The sequence below is a fragment of the Cydia splendana genome, chromosome 27, assembly GCF_910591565.1.
Source record: "Cydia splendana chromosome 27, ilCydSple1.2, whole genome shotgun sequence".
Taxonomy (NCBI): Eukaryota; Metazoa; Arthropoda; class Insecta; order Lepidoptera; family Tortricidae; genus Cydia; species Cydia splendana.
In genome coordinates this window covers 3,569,600-3,588,053 of record NC_085986.1, presented here as the reverse complement: position 1 = coordinate 3,588,053, position 18,454 = coordinate 3,569,600, and the positions used below count along the sequence as shown (strand labels likewise).

Genomic DNA, 18,454 nt, shown 5'->3' with positions numbered 1-18,454 from the left:
TTACTACCTACGCTTAATTCATAGTTTGGTAATTATTTTACAATAAACAAAGTTATAAATACACGAAATCATTCCCGCACCGAAAACCCCAATGTATGATAATATTGTACATACATCTTAGAGCATTTAGAAAGGAGATGTCATCGCCGTCATTTTCTTTACGAAACAGTCTGCCGATTTTTGCGGGGGAGGGGACGTCAAATGTATTGCTATTTCTACATGATTCGTACGTATCGTACAAATAGCCATGTCAGTCCATACAAAAGTTTGCACAATTGTGCAAGTGTTTCGGCAGAGGGGTAAGCACTTAATGGCCACTCCAGTTATTAAATACTCTAAGACATACATAAATAAAGGTAATAAAATAAATACGCGATATAAATGTGAGTAAATATGTGTTCAAAACGCGAGAGTTATAAATATTATATATAACTATCCACATCCTGCCCAGTGTGATTCTTAATGGACATATTCCATGAACTTATTAATCTTATTATATATGAGTCGGGCGTTTCATTTTCATAGAGAAAAATATGATTTTAACCTTTTGAACGCCAAACGGCGCATCCATTTGCCGTGCCACTGACGCCACGGGGGTAAAATTTTGTAAATAAATAATGCCAACCTAAAAGTGGGGTGTTTTTCAGTAGATTTTCAGCATAAAACGATCGACGTCAAATGCCGTCTTTGGCGTCGTTGTCACGATTTTGCGTTGACGTCAATTGCCGTCCGTCTGTGGTGTTCAAAAACACAACTCACCTAACGTCATCGAACTTTGCTAGAAACTCGTCCTGGTCGGCGGCGGCGTGTTGGTCGAACACGGTCATTTGAATCTGTCTCGCTCCCTCCGCGCCCGCTCGCAGCTCGTCTGTTAAAAAATAAAATAGTTATTTGTTTCACTCGGGGACAAAATTGTTGTTTAAACGTTCGTGCTAATATTGATAACCGAGCAAGCGAAAGATTCCAAAATTAAACCACGAGCGTAGCGAGTGGTTCGAAAAGTGGTACCTTTGAGCCTTGCGAGGGTTTCAAGGCACGAAGGTTAAACAAATTTTATCACCAAGTGAAACACAAAAATGTTCACCACACCAACCCGAAAAAATATTAACTGTAAGATATCAAACAAAAACAAACCAAATCAAATCCAAATGAATGTTATTAAATATTTATCACTCAAAATCATCATTTAAAAGTCAATTCTACCAGCAAACATAAGAAAACAACTCAAAATTAGCATTTGATTACTTTGCCCCACATGTGAATAAAATGCAACTTTGCTATCAGTTTTTGAAGTGCAAAGTAAGCCTTTCCGAGCTGGTATGATGCAAATGTATTTACCTATTAGATCTTGAAGTCCCGTCCTCATGAATTCGCTCCGCAAATGCATTCTGAACTCGAGCTCTTCCGGTTCCGTTATTATGGCGTTTATGAGCTGCATACAGCCGTTCTGTTGACAGATAAATAAAGGTTATAGCCTCCTAAGGCCCAATGTCCTACCTATAGTACTTATTTAGTTCGATGAAATTTAAATCATATTCAATTGGAATAGAGTCTTTGTTATGTTTCGTTCAATTTTCAAACAAAACCAAAATCAACTCTATTTTCCCTGCTCTATAGGTTCAAATTTCAGTGACAAGGATTTTTCATTTCTATGGCTGGGCCTTAGGAGGATAGAATTATATTGTAGAAAAATTGCTTTAAGGCCACCAATTTTAACCCGACTATGGCAAAGCCAAAAGGGAGGCATATGATTTTAGCAATCAAGTTTTTGTTAGGGTTCCGTACCCAAAGGGTAAAAACGGGACCCTATTACTAGGACTCATCTGTCCGTCTGTCTGTCCGTCTGACTGTCTGTCCGTCTGTCTGTCTGTCACCACACTTTGTCTTATGAACCGTGATAGCTAAACAGTTGAAATTTTCACAGATGATGTATTTCTGTTGGCGCTATAACAAACACTAAAAACAAACTATATAAAATATATAGTTATATTTAAAAAATTGCTTTAAGGCCACCAATTTTAACCCGACTATGGCAAAGCCAAAAGGAAGAGATATGATTTTAGCAATCTGGTATTACCAGAGTCGATTTTGTTTTGATAAAAAAGGATTTAATTTTGTAATCCAAGTCTATGTAGTCTAAACCCCTTATTCATAAAACTTTACGGGCCTGATTTAGTTAAATTATGTTTTATCCCTTTCTTACAAATACATAAGTCAAAATGACAGATAAAGACAAACGATTATTAGCTAATTGAGGTTTGTAGCGCGTTTATGAATAAGGAGGTAAGACGGTAAGTGCCTATGTAGGCATACAGAAAGCCATTCTATAACACACGGGATAATGTCAAGAAAAAAAAACCGGCCAAGTGCGAGTCGGACTCGCGCACGAAGGGTTCCGTACCATTACGCAAAAACGACAAAAAAATCACGTGTGTTGTCATCATGATTGCCCCACTTAAATATTTATTTTGTTTTTAGAATTTGCTGTTATAGAGGCAACAGAAATACATCATCTGTGAAACTGTTCAACTGTCTAGCTACCACGGTTCATGAGATACAGCCTGGTGACAGACGGACAGTGGAGTCTTAGTAATAGGGTCCCGTTTTTACCCTTTAGGTACGGAACCCCAAAACAGGTGGATATTGATTAAAACTTGACAGCAAAAACAAAGCACCATTAGCAAAAAAATCTATTAGCAATATTTTTAAACTTGCTAATAACATAACTAAAAAAAAACATCTGTCTTACCTTTAAGCTCTCAGGGGCTTTACTGTCCAGTCCCTCGACGATGCAAAGCAGCCGAGGTTTCCTGTTGGACTCCCCGGCCATCGTGATGGCTTCTAGAACCTTCTCGTGACCGTTCGGGATGAGGCATATGGCTGCTAGTACCTGGAAGGAATGATAGTGTTACTACGGATACGTCAGAGCCGTGTGGCGGTATGGGATTATATTATGAGGAAATGTGGAGAATGAAAACAGTTTATTTAGACATCAGGATGTGTTCTTCCAGAACCTTCTCGTCACCGTTCAGTATGAGACATATGGCTGCTAATACCTGGAAGGGATGATAGTGTTACCACGGATACGTCAAGGCCGTGTGGCGGTATGGGGTTATATTGTGGGGAAATGTGGAGAATGAAAACAGTTTATTCAGACATCCGGTTGGGTTTTAGAACCTTCTCGTGTCTATTGGGAATAAAGCATATGGATGCTTATACCTAGAAGGAACGATAGTGTTACTACGGATACGTCAGGGCCGTGTGGCGGTGTGGGGTTATATTGTGGGGAAATGTCGAGGATGAAAATAGGCTATTCAGACATTGAGATGTCTTCTGGCAAAACCTTTACGTGTCTGTTGGTGATAATGCATATGGATGCTAATACCTAGAGAGAACGGGTGATGTTACTTCGGGTGTGTCATAGTGTGGCTGCGGTATGGGGTTATGTAGTGGGGAAATGTCTAAGATAAAAATAGACTATTTAGACATCGTGCTGGTTTTAGGAACTTTTTCGTGTGCATTGGGAATGAGGCATATAGCTGCTAATACCTGGAAGGAACGATATGGTGCTACTACGGGTATATCAGGGCCGGATGGCGGTATGGGGTTATATTATGGGGACATGTCACATGAAAACCAGATACCGGATAATGTATGGGTCCATTTATGTTTTTTTTTAATATACTCCGCAATCCGCCTGTACTTCCATGGCACCATTTATGCAATTTGAATAATATATTTCCTTCGGCTATTCCATCGCTAGGTTGTGCTATGGAATTATACTTTGGCGTTATTACGTTTGGAGTATATACGAATCCGTCTAAGTTAATTATGCACACACTTATCAAATTGAAAATGTGATGAACGGATTCTAACACTATGATGATTTAACACACCTTGGCCGCCTCCAAAGCACAATGCGGTTTCCTGGCGTCTAAACTCCTTGCCAAGACCGGCAATGCTTCCCTGCACTCGAACACCGTTCTGATGCCCACTGTGTTATTCAGGATGGCGGATAGGCAGCGGATGCACTCGTACTGCACTCGGTCGTAGCGGGAGTCACTGGAAAGAGAGAATATTTTTATCCCAAAAATCACCAAAAGATTGGTAACTTAGGCGGTCTTCACATTGGATGCGGATATTGCGGGTCCACACCAGGCGTGGCTCACTCCGCGATTTCGTCGCTTTGCAACAGGTAACTACAAGTACATCCGTCCCACACCAATTTTGGTGGCTAGCCATAAGCCGCGCGTGGCGCTGTCGCCACCTAGCGGTCATATCTGTCCTAATCGTAACAGACGCGTGTTAGAGAGTGAATCTTCGGTACCTAGTACTATTATTTATTCTGTGTCCACACGCAGCTCCGGCGTTCGAGCTTTAGATTTTGTAACTTTGTGAGCTGATACAATAGTTATTTACGATACAAGTGCGGAAAAGAGGAACTCGCTACTCGTGTCGATTTAAAACACTCCCTTCGGTCGTGTTTTAATTTATCGCCACTCTTTTCGAATTACCTTTTCGCACGTGTATCGTACAACGCTTTACAGTACATATGGCCCTTTAAACTTTTGACATACGCACGAAAAGCGCTATTTTACGCACTAGTGCGGGAAAATAGTACCATATGTACTGTAAAGGTAATTTTAAATAGTTCAGTCAGAGCATAAAGGGGTGAACCTTACCAAATTATTATGCATTCAATATAACTTACCGATAAAATCCACTTCCACTGGTAGCGTTGAAATGGAATAATAGTTTGAATACAGTTTCGCGTTTCAACATTTTTTTTATACGCCCTACTGAATCTAAATATGATCATGAAATCCGTTATCGTCTATGTTTTCCTTTGAATAATGTACATATCGTCGTTGAGAATGCCAAATACGGTATGTGCGCGATTTTAATCAAATTAATTAATACCTTATGTATTTTGTTGCTAGGTAACTATTTGTCAATCAAAAATCGTGCACATAACGGATTTGGCATTCTCAACGACGATATGTAGTGTATAAACCCTGCCTAGTAGCAGGCGTGGCTCACTCCGCGATTTCGTCGCGTCGCAACAAGTAGCTACAAGTCCGTCCGTCCCACACCAATTTTGGTGGCTAGCCATAAGCCGCGCGTGGCGCTTGACTACGGGCATGTTAGCGGTAGATTGTGCTATGGGGTTATATTTTGGGGAATTACATCAGTCTAATACGACTAACAGTACAGTTTTCTAGACAACTTGCAGTGTGCTAACAGCTGTGGCAGGTTTAAATGATTTTAAACTTTATTAGTATGTATTTAAGGTCGAAACTTACTTGGTATAGCACAGATTCAGCGTAGTCAATATACTCTCGATGCCCTTCGTTCCAAATTCTTCTATCCATGATAGGGGGTTGTTAGTTAGGGCTATCCTTAGGTTTTCTAGACAACTGTGGAGCTTGCCCACGGAGAGTTCAGGCTGGTTAAGGTAGGCTACGTAGTCTGACGGCTTTTCGAATTTTGATCGGCCTTCCTGTAATGGAAAAGTTTAGCATGTTAATTTAGCAAGTCAAGTTGGTACACAACGTATTTTTCACATCACCTGTTCGAAAAAGGACTTTTTCTTCCCCGCTAGGAGGGATGTAAGTGGCGCTTTTCTGTTCTAGGACACAATTTTTTTTGCATAATGAAAATGAAAATGATTTCCTCATAGGTGATGTGAAAAGCTAAGACTAAGACTAGATTGCGATATTTGCGATACTTTTGACATTTTACAAATTTAACACATATCAGTGAAAAAATAAAGATCAAAGTCAAATGGCGTTCTAAAACTGTTAATCATTTGTGTCGAATGATGGCAGTAAATCTACCCTGCTAATCCAATTAGCGGTAGGTATCTCAAAAAAAAAAAAAAAACATATACCTTACATTTTTTATCTCAAAATTCAATTTTCAACGTCATTTGTTTTTGAGATACCGCTATTCGGCTTACGAGGGCAAAAATGTACTGACTACACAATTTACTTTGACAATATTCCTCTATTTCAAATTCTCTTTGGTATGATTATGATTTAAGTCCTGTTACCTGCGCGTTGACAAATTTGTAAGCGACGAGCATCTTCTTCTTCTGGTCCCGCGAGTATTTTCTGAGTGGCGCCTTCTTCTCTTCACTGAGATTCATGTCCGACTGAAAATAACAATTGGGTATATGTACATACATTTTAGACAAGTTCATTCTTCATTTTAGGGGCTATATAAGGCTCCTAAGCCTATGTATCAATGCGACCATATCACTGTGATCGCCAGATCGCCACCTACTACAACTCTCGATCCAAACCTGCAACTTCAAACTTTAGACAAGTTGCAACGGATAAGGGAAGATCACAAATTTTTAACTGCCTTAGGGCTTGCCCATTCACTAACCCGGGGCTAAACAGTTAAACCTGGTGTTGCCATGGTTACCAGAACTATTTGACACTGGGTTAACGGTTTAACCGGTTAACCCCGGGCTAGTGGAATGGTGTAAGTGGGTCTAAACTATTTTTTAACCTTTTAAACTGATAGAAAGTGTTATTTATTGCTAATTAGCCTTTTATTAAGGTTATTTATATATTTACAAGTCATTTTGAAGATTCTAAAGAGCACACATAACAGAATCGTTGTTTGACAACCAATCACATTGTCCTTCTCTATCGAATGAGCGCGCTTTTTCTCTCTCTGCCTGTGTCTTAAGCTTACGGCCCGGCCTCGACATTGCGCGACCGGCGGTGGCGGCGACCTAGTTGAGGTTGGTGGAGCAAGACACAGCGATCCGACCTTTCGTTCCCACTTATGGTTACCGCCGCCGCCGCCGGTCGCGCAGTGTCTTTAGAGCGTCGGGAGCCAATCGGACCCGAATAATCATCGCGCGCGCCGTCAAAACAACACTAGGGTTGCCAAAACTGAGTAGGGTTGTCAAAACTGAGTAGGGTTGTCAAAACTGAGTAGGGTTGTCAAAACTGAGTAGGGTTGTCAAAAGTGTAAAACACTAGGGTTGTCAAAACTGAGTAGGGTTGTCAAAATTCTCACCAGCATTTCCTCGAACCTCCTCTGCAGCTGTGTGTCGTCCAGTGCGTCTATCTTGCTGGTGTACTCGTTGGCGGCGTTCGGCTCCTCATCCTCGGCGCGGCTCGGCTCGGCGCGTGGCACGGTGTCGTAGCCGCGCTCGATGCCGCCGCCCTTCTTCGGCCGGCCGAACCATGTGTCCAGCTGTGGAACGAGAAAGAGGAATATTTTTTTGAGACAGGATTTAGGGTAATTCGACAGTAACTGGCCACCGGCCAATAACTGGCCACCGGCCAATAACTGGCCACCGGTCTATAACTGGCCACCGGCCAATGACTGGTCACCAGCCTATGTCCGACGAGTATAGGCTTGGGTGTGGTGTCAGACAAGTGGGGTTGTCGTCGCCTATTCTGTTCAACCTTTATGTAAACCAGTTGATCGAGGAGCTCAGCAGCACGCATGTAGGATGTCATATTGACGGTGTCAGCATCAATAACATTAGCTATGCTGATGACATGGTGCTGCTGGGGCCCTCAATCAATGCAATTAGGCAACTGGTTAATAAATGTGAGAACTATGCCGAACAACATGGCCTGAGATAACTACGACAAAAAAAGAGTGAAGTTATGATATTTAAATCGAATAAATATAACCCTACAGTTGTACCTCTGGTAATGTTGGGTGGCGTTCCCCTAAAGGTAGCGAACCAGTTTAAATATCTGGAGCACATGGTCACGCCGGACTTGCGAGATGATTCGGATATAGAGAGGGAGAGGAGGGCCTTGTCTGTGCGAGGTAACATGATTGCTCGCAGGTTCGCTCAGTGTACAGTCAACGGTAAAAATATGGGTGTAGACAACTTACTCAAAAATATGTCCCATAGTTCTTAATTCACTGACATAAGAGTTATGGGACATATTTTTGAGATGATTTGTACACCCATATTTTTACCGTTGACTGTACGAAGGAAGTATAATATTATTTAGGGCTTATTGCCAAACCTTCTACAGTGGCAGCCTGTGGGTGAGTCATACTCAGCGCACTTACAATACGCTCAGGGTACAGTACAATAACATATTCAGGATGCTGATGAAGCTGCCGCGACGCTGCAGTGCGTCAGGTATGTTCGCAGAGGCGCGCACTGATGGCTTCCACGCCGTCAGAAGGAAGAGAGTAGCGTCTCTGCTGAACAGAGTGCGCGGCAGCTCCAACACCACCCTGAGCATGTTCGCTGAGCGCTTGGACTGCCCCATGACAAAGCACTGGGTAGAAATCATCACTGGCCAGACAAAGTGATGATTTTTACCTAGTGTCGCTAATAATGTGTAATTTGTATTTGTATTGTATGTTGTTTGTTATTTGTAAATGTTTGTAGCGTACTTAGTTTGTAAATGTATTTAATTTAATTTAATTTGATTTAATTTAATTATTATTATTTTTTGTAGATGTAATATGGGTCCTGGTAACCTGAAATAAATGATTTTTATTTTATTTTTATTTATTTTTAATAACTAGCCACCGGTCTATAGCTAGCCACCGGTCAATAACTAGCCACCGGCCTATAACTGGCCACCGGTCAATAACTTTCCACCGGCCAATACGTGCCACCCTAAATTAAAAATGAATGCTATTCAACTATAAACAGAATTCATTGTACAGTCAGCATCAGATATATTTGAGCGGGCAAGGTGTCCAAGAAAACATATACACTTCAATCGTCACAAAAATAAGGACATCTAAGTTGTCATTTTCACGTAGGCTTTCAGTTCGTCACATATATCTTAACTTCTGAGTTTTTCTTTAACACATACACCCTTATTTAATCACAATGACAATAACGGTTAGAAAGTCAGTGGTAACTAAGCAATCAAATTCGAGCTGCTGTCATTAATACCTACACGCACTGCCAATCACGCACGTCAGCAGCCAGGATGCCACGAGTTGCTAAGCAGTTGTTATTTCAATGGTAACTAAGCATCAACATTTTATCTGTTTAACTTTAAAAAAAATACTGTAGCAGCTACGAATTGACACCTCCTTTCTTAAAGAAGTATTTTATCGTCAAGTGTCAAACTTAGACAATAAATAAGTAGGTTCTACGAGAATGATCGCTTTTTATTATAACCAAAGAATATAATACTCACTAGGAGATTATAACTGTCATAGGCGGCCGTTCTTCCAAACCTCCGAGTACCAAACCGTAGATCATATATATGTTAATATATTTTTCACCACACCAGCTCGGAAAGGCTTACTTTGCACTTCAAAAACTGATAGCAAAGTTGCATCTTATTCACATGTGAGGCAAAGTAATGAAATGCAAATTTTGAGTTGTTTTCTTATGTTTGCTGGTAGAATTGACTTTTAAATGATGATTTTGGATGATAAATACTTAATAACATTCATTTGGATTTGATTTGGTTTGATTTTGTTTGATATTTTACATTTAATATTTGCTTCGGGTTGGTGTGGTGAAAAATTTTGTGTTTCACTCGGGGGCAAATTTTGTTTAACCCTCGTGCTTTGAAACCCTCGCAACGCTCAAGATTCCATTTTTCGAACCACTCGCTACGCTCGTGGTTCAATTTTGGAATCTTTCGCTTGCTCGGGTATCAATATTAGCACGAGCGGTTAAACAACAACTTTGCCACCTTGTAAAACAAATAACTATATTTAGCCCGCTTAGCGCCACTTGCACCATCTCACTAACCCGGGGTTAACCTTCATTGGGGTTAACCGATTAAATCTGGAGTTACCATGGTTACCAGTACAATTTGACAGTAGGTCAAAGGTTTAACTGCTTAACCCCGGGTTAGTGGGATGGTGCAAGTGGCGCTTATTGTACTAAAATAATATACTATACAGGGTGGCCCATTTAGATCGGTCAGTATGAAAAAATCTGAAACTATAAGATATACACCGATCTCTTCTAAGGAACCATATATGTCATCGATTTTAGTAACAATAAAAACTGCATTCATACATTAAAAAAAATTGTACTCAGCTCGGGAATGGAACCCCGAACGTTTTGAAAGTGAAAACTTCTTTAGCGGCGCTGTGCATTTTTTGAGGTGGGGAAAGAATGATAAACTCGAGACAGCGTAAGGCGTAAGGCGTAAGGTCTCTCCTCTCTTTCTACCGCGCGGCGAAAATGTATGCCTGAGCCTGCTGTTTCGTTTTTATTCACCAAAGAACTTTAGTCATAACGTATCATAATCAGGTCAATTATTTAAAACTGGACTTTTATATTAAGCAATAAAGCTCAATGTTCTAATCTTGTACGGGCTGAAATACGAGGACACCACAGTTACATTAATAACTTTATATCACTCTAATTCAAAGCTACATCAAATGGTTGAAGAGCAAAACGTGAGATAGATGTATGTGATGACAAGACTGTACTGCTTTCGATGATTGTCAAAACGCTTTACTTGTAATTAAGGCTATTTTTCATTCAATATTCGACCATACTTGTATGCTTTTAACGTCTATTTTTCCATATTGTTCAGATATATTTGACACGTTGACCGCTTAGATACCAGTGGTTTTTTGGCAGCTAAGGTATCAATGACTTGTTGTAAGTGTAGAAATTAATGAATAGCGACTGTTAAGATATTTGTGACACGTTGAGCGCTCACAAGTAAATACTACCATGACAGTCAACAACTTTTTGACAGTTTAAACGTTTACCTCTCTTTGAGCACCTGGAGTGTATAGCGACTTCTGCTGCTGACTGTAGTATAAAGTTTCAATAACTGGCCAGCTTTCAATAACTTAGCCACCAAGCCACCTTATACTAAAATGAATTATGTTTATAGGTGAATAGAATTCTTTTTTAGTTTAGAGTGGTCAGTTACTAACAGGTGGCCAGTTACTGGCGAATTAACCTATTCACAAAAACAAAGAAATAAACAAACATAATAAAACTTACTATTTAAGTATACAAAAAATCCTACAGATAAAAAATTTGGCTCAGATCGCCGTCAACGGGCAAGGTGCCCAGAAGGCTGGCCGTATTTCCTCGCTGTATTGCGATACTAATACGCTGGGCGAAATAGTGGCCAGCCCTCTGGTCACGAGAAGCCTCTATTAGACAGCTGTCATCCTATCCATTGAGTTCAAAAAATACTATACCCTTAGAAAACTGTATAATTTTTTTAAGAACCCTACTATCCCTAGAGCTCCAAAAATATAGGGGTCCTCGGTCCCGAGTATAATATATTTAAATATTTACAGACAATTAGCAAATACGATAGTGTCGGACCCAAAACCTCCCTGGCGACGGTAATGCAGTTATTTTTTAGCCACCCTGTATAATTTCATTTATAAAAAATATTTTTTTTTTAATTTTAACTCACCGAAAAAGGCGATTTCTCTCTAACTCTATCAGTTTTATCACTTTTATCACTCGCAGTCACTTTCAAGCTATCCATCCTGTCCACACAACTCAATCTGACGACGCTGTCGCGCAGTCTCGAGCCCCATTCGTTGGAAGCCATGTGGACGGGATGAGGCGCGAATATATACTAAAGTAAATACTAAATAAACGTATGTATACATATTCTTATTAAACGCGAGCTAACGAGTCAAGACAACCATTGTATGTGTGGCCTCTAGAAATATATTTTTATCCAACGTGTTAAACGAAACCAGTGCCTAACCTAATTCTTGGGATTAGTTGCCAAGCGGACCCCAGGCTTCCACGAGCTGTGGCAAAAAGCCCGGACTACGAGAGGAAGATGAATTAAGCGAAACCTCCTTTAATCGAAAAAGTTACATCCTTACACCACTTTAATGTAACAGAAGCAGGCGTGGCTCACTCCGCGATTTCGTCGCTTTGCTACAGGTAGCTAAAAGTAGATCCGTTCCACACCAATTTGGTGGCTAGCCATAAGCCGCGCGTGGCGCTGTCGCCACCTAGCGGCCATATCTGTCCTGATCGTAACAGACGCGTTTTGTTAGAGAGTGGGTCTTCTGTACCTATTAGTACTATTATTTATTCTGTGACAGAAGCCAAATTTTCACCTAGATCACTACACCTTATACTCGTAAAACAAAGTCACCCGCCACGTCGGTCTGTTTGTATGTATGTATGTTCGCGATAAACTCACTACTGAACGGATTTTCATCCGGCTTTCATTTATCAATAGAGTGATTCTTGGGGAAGGTGTATAATTTATTAAGGTTTTGTGTAACCCGTGCTAAACCGGGGCAGGTCGCTAGGCTTATTTATGAACTTAACCTACATTAGTATATATATATATATATGCTCCATTCTAAGCTCCATTGGTGTGGTGATCGCAAGTTGTTTTAAGGGGTTATTACATTTATCAATTTACACGTTTGCACGGAAAGATATAGTTGTTTTGTCTCCTTGTCCCTCTTAGCATCAAGACAGCAAAGTATCCGGTGTTAATAACCCCTTTAGGAAAATGCTCCATCTAATATGAAATGAAATGAAAATATTTTATTCTCTGGCAACTATTGGCCCATAGTTATAAATACCTTAAAACTAGCATACATATTATTATAAAAACCTTACAAGCTAAAAATTATGTCTCTCAACCTGCGGCCCGCTGATCTTCTTTAGGTGGCCCACCAGGTGATCCTTTATTTTTTGACGGAGTGGGAATGCATTTACGCACGGTGTGGGACTCGCCACTCCTTATCCCTCTGTTGGCGAGAGGGGGGGAAAGAGTTTGGCCCTACCCACTAAACCCACTCCGGCGTTTCACCCTCTTTGCCGTTCGTGAGGGCGCATTGGGATCGATGACATTCCACCAGGGCGCCCTATCCTGCGGGCTCAGCACGGTTCCATTTTTATCGACTATCACTATGCGCGTCCCTTTCGCACTTACATACTTGTTAGAACGTGACAGGCATGGTGACAAGGGATAAAAACGCGACCGTGTTAAGCCGCCTGGTATAGATAGATAGCCTTCGAACGTCACCTTTAATCTAATTCATCTTGCGGCCCGGGGCTACAAATGCTACAATGCAAAACCGTCTTTGTGGCCCTCAAAAAAGCAGTAGGTAATTGTGATAAATTCCGCTACTTGATGCTAGATGTCGACTACGAAATAACTCGCGTTTTGGTAAGAAAACTGATGTATAGAGTTACCACTCTTTCTTTAATTATATTTCTCTATGGTGTGACTGAGCTCAGTGTTGCCAACTTGGCATAAATGATGCCAGATCTGGCATATTTTCACACGCTTTGGCACCAAAATTTTCCATTTTGTTGGCAACACTGGCTGAGCTATCTGAAGGCACAGATGATTCTACCTACTAGTTCAGTGAATAGCAACTATATATGCAAGCAACGAGAACAACTCAAAACGTGTCTTAAAATACAAATGCAAAATCTTACTATATCATAAAATGTCTTAACATTCATCTCAATTCTATGTTGTTAAGACTATTTGGAATTTAAAGTGTATTATGCCATAGTTTAAAATAGATGTAGATGAGTACACATTTGAGTGCTGACATATGTACTGAGGCAAACAACAGGTTTATCGATTCTAGACTGTATTATAATTTAAATAAGGTTTATTATTGAACGGTTAGATGTATCTTCGTAGGGGATATGACATTTTGTAAAGTGTTATTGCTTGGATTCGAAGAAATGGGTGGAAAAATAATTTGGCACTAGTTGAGGTACTTTAACATTTCCATTGCTACTGTAATGCGTAACAAAATTGTGACATTATCATGCAAAAGGTACTATTGTTGTCTTTATTCAATATGATACTTCCATAAGGGTTAAATATTGGTGCTTTTCCTAAAAAACACAGTAGGAAACAGTCTCTCATCACTTGTCAATCTTGTCATCCACTCTTTGACACATTCCCAAAATACAAACAAATACAGACAGATTAGCAACTGTATTTCTTAAGGCATACGATTTAAATTACAATGAAAACTACTATTCATTTTAGGCTTCTTCATTACCGAGCTGGCAACATCAATTTGCGTCTATAAAATAAAGTGTCATGCAAGTTTAAACTCTATTACAATCACATAAGCTCATTATAACAAAACCACAACACAAACTGCCATACTGACTAGAGTAACTAGCATTTTGAACTTTATTATTACTGAAATAGAGTCTAATATAAAATAAAAAGCAATTGTAGTTAATCCTTTATAGACGCGCGCCACTTTATTTGTTGATGATACAACCGTCCACTCCAAAACCAAAAGGACACAAGTGACAACTGAGATCATTAGAATTTAAGTTCTATTATTTACTGCATAAGGTTGATATTTCTTTGTAGCCAAAAGTCAGAGGCCGTTGACATTGGCACGAATTATAATGATGTTTAAAAACGGGTAAACGATACCACACCCACGCTACTGTAAATATCAAAAGGTCGTATGTTTTCTATAACTTGTACTGCACATACGTCTTTATAGAAATATGACGGTTTGTCATTGTCATGGATCATTGGAGAATTGCGGTGTTTTTTTATGCAAAATATTAAGCGATGACAAAGTTCGATGAGTATGAGATTATGATGTAGATAATTAAAAATAAACTACTTAAGTAGACTTAGCTCGGTGAAAGAGATGGACTAAATAGCTGGACTAAATATATCATTAAAAAAAAAATTAGAGTTAATTATTAATATGAATTCTTAAAAGTAATATAAACATTACATCATTCTGACTCTTTCTGACTGATAATATCATGTCTGCATTTAATAATACATAAACTTTGAATTTGAATTTTATAATACATAGTACATAAAGTACATTACGATACAAGTGCGAAAAATAGTAAATCCGCAATGAGTGGTGATAAATTGGCAACACGAGTTGCGAATTACCTATTCGCACATGTATCATACAACGTTTTACAGAACATACCTACATAATAATACATATGGCCCTTTAAATTTTCGACATAGTCACGTACATGTGCTAATTATCGCACTAGTGCAGTAAAGTAGCACCATATGTCCTGTAAAATCTGTTTTCTTTACGGAAACATACAGTACTTTATAAAGTATGTCTCCTGTCGACTATCAAACTGTCACTTAATAAAGTCACAAGCAAATTAAGTTTTAAACACACACCTTTTAATACTATACAATTTCACTACCAAGAAATTGTTTGAAAACGGGCCAAAATGAGGTCAGCGTTATTAAAAACGATGATGATGATGATATCATATGCTCGCGGTAGGTCAGTGCCGTTGGCCCATTCGCAAAACGTTATACACGGTCACCGTGGGTGGCCACTCCTGACTTCGGGCAAACTCAGCTCCGTTCGGCTCAGCATTGCTCCGAGCAATAGGGTTGGCACCACTTGACGCCCCTTTGCGTGCACGGCCACAGATAAGATAATCACTTGAATTTTGACAACCCTATAGTCGAAAGGGATGGTGCCATAAGTTAGAAAGGGATATCATGATTCGACCCTGAATCGCTGTTAAACTTCGGTGTTGTAATAGGAAGTGTCCTTTCTGTACGGTAGTATTACTGTTATTTATTCTGTGACGGTGGCCAAAAAATAAGTGCATTCCCGTTGCCAGGGAGGCTTTGGGATTATACTGAGCAACTTTTACTTTTTGGCCATCCTGTATACTCGTAAGGGCTGATACAGACGGACTGCAGTTTGTAACTTTGTATGGGAACTGCACGCCAACTACAACGTCGGCGTGCAGTTCCCATACAAGTTGCAGTCGGATTGCAGTCCGTCTGTATCCGCCCTATACTCTGTATCTTTAGATATTTAAATAAAAGTAAACAAAATCTACCCTCAAATGGCTCCTCAAGCCAGTTGAGGGTAGATGAAAACATTACATGATCAAATAATGTAGGTTAAAGTCAGGTCGTTCAGTGACTGATCCAGGCGGTTTTGTAATTAGTCGGTTAACCAAAAAATGTTATATATAACTACCCGAAAATGTACAAATTGTTTGTTTACTTTTATTTAAATACCTAAAGATACAGACATAAGTGTGCGCATAGTCTAATAAAACATGGTCTTCCATTCCCAGAGTGACACGGGGCTACGTCACAACAACATGGCCGCTATATATAGCGCTATCGCATATTATCATATAGCGCTGTCGCATGATGACGTAAGCCCGTGTCAGTTAGGTGACCTAGAAAAGACGGGAATGGAGTACCAGGCGGAGTATATTATTATACCATGAGTGTGCGTAGTAAAAGATTAGACTATTCTGGTCAATTGCGAAGCGGTTGAAAAGTTTTATGAATATTTCTACCTATGTTTACACGTGTTAAAATGGTGTTAAAGTATTATTGTAATTTTATGTGTTTACGTAATTGAGTTCGCTCGAGATGAGAACATCAGGCGCTGTATTTGGCTTTTTAAATGACACTGGGTGTTATACACGCACTGCGTTGTATCATTATTGTAGACGACGGCCTTTTTAGAATCGCTAGTCTAATACTAGACATCGAGTTGCGGAAACCTGCCCGTGCTACAATACAATAAATACAATACACTCGGTGTCTCTCTTAAGGGGCCCACTGATTACCAGTTCGCCGGACGATATCGGCCTGAGTTGTTCGGATCTATCAAATTTTGCGTTTAACTGACAGGCTGATATCGTCCGGCGAACTAGTAATCAGTGGGCCCCTTTAAAAAAGTATGCTTACCCTGCTCTTCCGCCATGTCTCTTTCCTTTTTAACCTCGGCAAACTTTTGTACTTTTTCACGTGTTCTTGTTCACTTTCGTCCATCGTTAGAGTTTACACAATCAAGTCACAATTTAGTACATATCACAAAACACATTATGAAAAGTTCTAATTTGAAAAGTTTTGGCACACATGTACATATTGTAATAAATACATATGTATAGTTCGACAGTAAATATTTAGTTTACACGGTTTTCTCTTGTAAAGGGTCTTGTTGAAAATCAGTAGGTACCTATAGTACAGTTAGCAGCAAAAGTAAGCTCTATTGCTTATGACAGTTCTAGGGTTGCAAATAGAAAAAAAAATAAATGTTTTTTTTCAAAATTTATGAAAAAAAACTTGAAAAAAAACCTGGCACCATGGTTTTTTTTTCTAAATTAGGTTTTTTTTCAGATGAACAAAAATATGCCACAATAACGGTTTTTCGTGATTTATTTATATAAGTAACTTAAAACTAAGTAATTTTTGGGGAATCCCTGAATTCCCCGATGCGGCGACGAGAGGCGTTGGTGTTGCCAACAGTAAATTGCGATAACTACCACTACAGATTTCATTTATGTTGTTATTAATCAAAGTTGTTAAATTAAATTGGTTTAATGGTTAACATAAAGTCTAAAACAAGTAAAACAACCGTATAAAAGTATTGACTGCCTTGCAAATTTTGAGTTTTCATACTTTTGAAAAAAAACGTACTCCAGAAAAAAAACGTACTCCAGGAAAAAAACGGTTTTTTTTCACGGTTTTTTTTCATGTTTTTTTTAAAGTCAGAAAAAAAACCGTTTTTTTACAACCCTAGACAGTTCTATTAGCTAATTTTCTATCCAACATTCTGCTGCAAATTTTGTAGTAAAATCCTTGGATCGGACTCGATCGGACTAATCAACGAAATCGAGCCAATCGAACTGTCAATTTAGTAATAAGTAAAACTCCCACGGGACTCTAAGAGAACCAACAGGAGTACCTATATACACGTGCGCTCGCGTTACGCAATGCTCCTGTTGAGGATCTTCTAAACCAGGGATGTTGCGGATGTAGATTTTTTGACATCCGCGGATGCATATTTAAAAGGTACTTAAAAAACATCAACTATTACATTTTAGTCATTTTTATCTATAAAAAAGGAATCGTTTAGTATTTGAGCAAGATTGATTGATGAAGAAGAGCGTTATACATATTTAATAAACAGTGATTTGGCCGACTTTTCTGGATCTAGATGATTTCGTTATAGGTAATGACGACGTTCTAAGACGTTTCTGTACAAGCCTGTTCGCATCGCATCGATTTTATGCGGATGCGGATGTTGAAAATAATGCGGAAGTTCCGCGGTTGCGGATGCGGATCCAAATATTCGCAACATTCTATACAGATCGACACATGTCGAGCAAATTTTATAAAATTACAATTAAAATAGTTTTAGCGACGGGGTTCTCAAACTGTTGCAATGCGTCCGGTGTGAGTAATCAATGACAACTAAAGTAGGACATTGTTCGAGATACCTAATCTTATTATTATCAACGAACGATAAAAATACAGTATCATTGCGTTTCAAAATATCTCCTTATCTAAATATATAAAAAAAGTTCCTTTATATGTGTGTGTAGACACTGAAAAAACGCACAAACGACTTTCATATTGATTGATGTGACAAGGTACGAAATGGGTCATAAATTAATACTTTCGACCGTATTAAGCAGCAAATACCAATACTCTGTATCTTTAGGTATTTAAATAAAAGTAAACAAACAATTATTGGTTAACCAACCAAATAC

The 18,454-nt window shown here is 39.2% G+C and overlaps 1 protein-coding gene across 1 annotated transcript in view; it reads right to left on the bottom strand.

Annotated features, from left to right (window-relative positions):
- The window catches only part of LOC134803796 (protein diaphanous), a 47,767-nt gene extending 31,001 nt beyond the window's left edge, over positions 1-16,766 (bottom strand). The window contains exons 1-8 of the mRNA XM_063776632.1: positions 16,647-16,766; positions 7,036-7,215; positions 6,053-6,154; positions 5,304-5,500; positions 3,897-4,062; positions 2,750-2,890; positions 1,339-1,447; positions 760-868 (exon numbers count right to left, since the gene is read on the bottom strand). Coding sequence (XP_063632702.1) covers positions 760-868; positions 1,339-1,447; positions 2,750-2,890; positions 3,897-4,062; positions 5,304-5,500; positions 6,053-6,154; positions 7,036-7,215; positions 16,647-16,730 — 1,088 coding nt within the window. The 5' untranslated portion in view covers positions 16,731-16,766. The remainder of the gene's footprint in view (positions 1-759; positions 869-1,338; positions 1,448-2,749; positions 2,891-3,896; positions 4,063-5,303; positions 5,501-6,052; positions 6,155-7,035; positions 7,216-16,646) is intronic.
- Between the last annotated feature and the right edge of the window lie 1,688 nt (positions 16,767-18,454).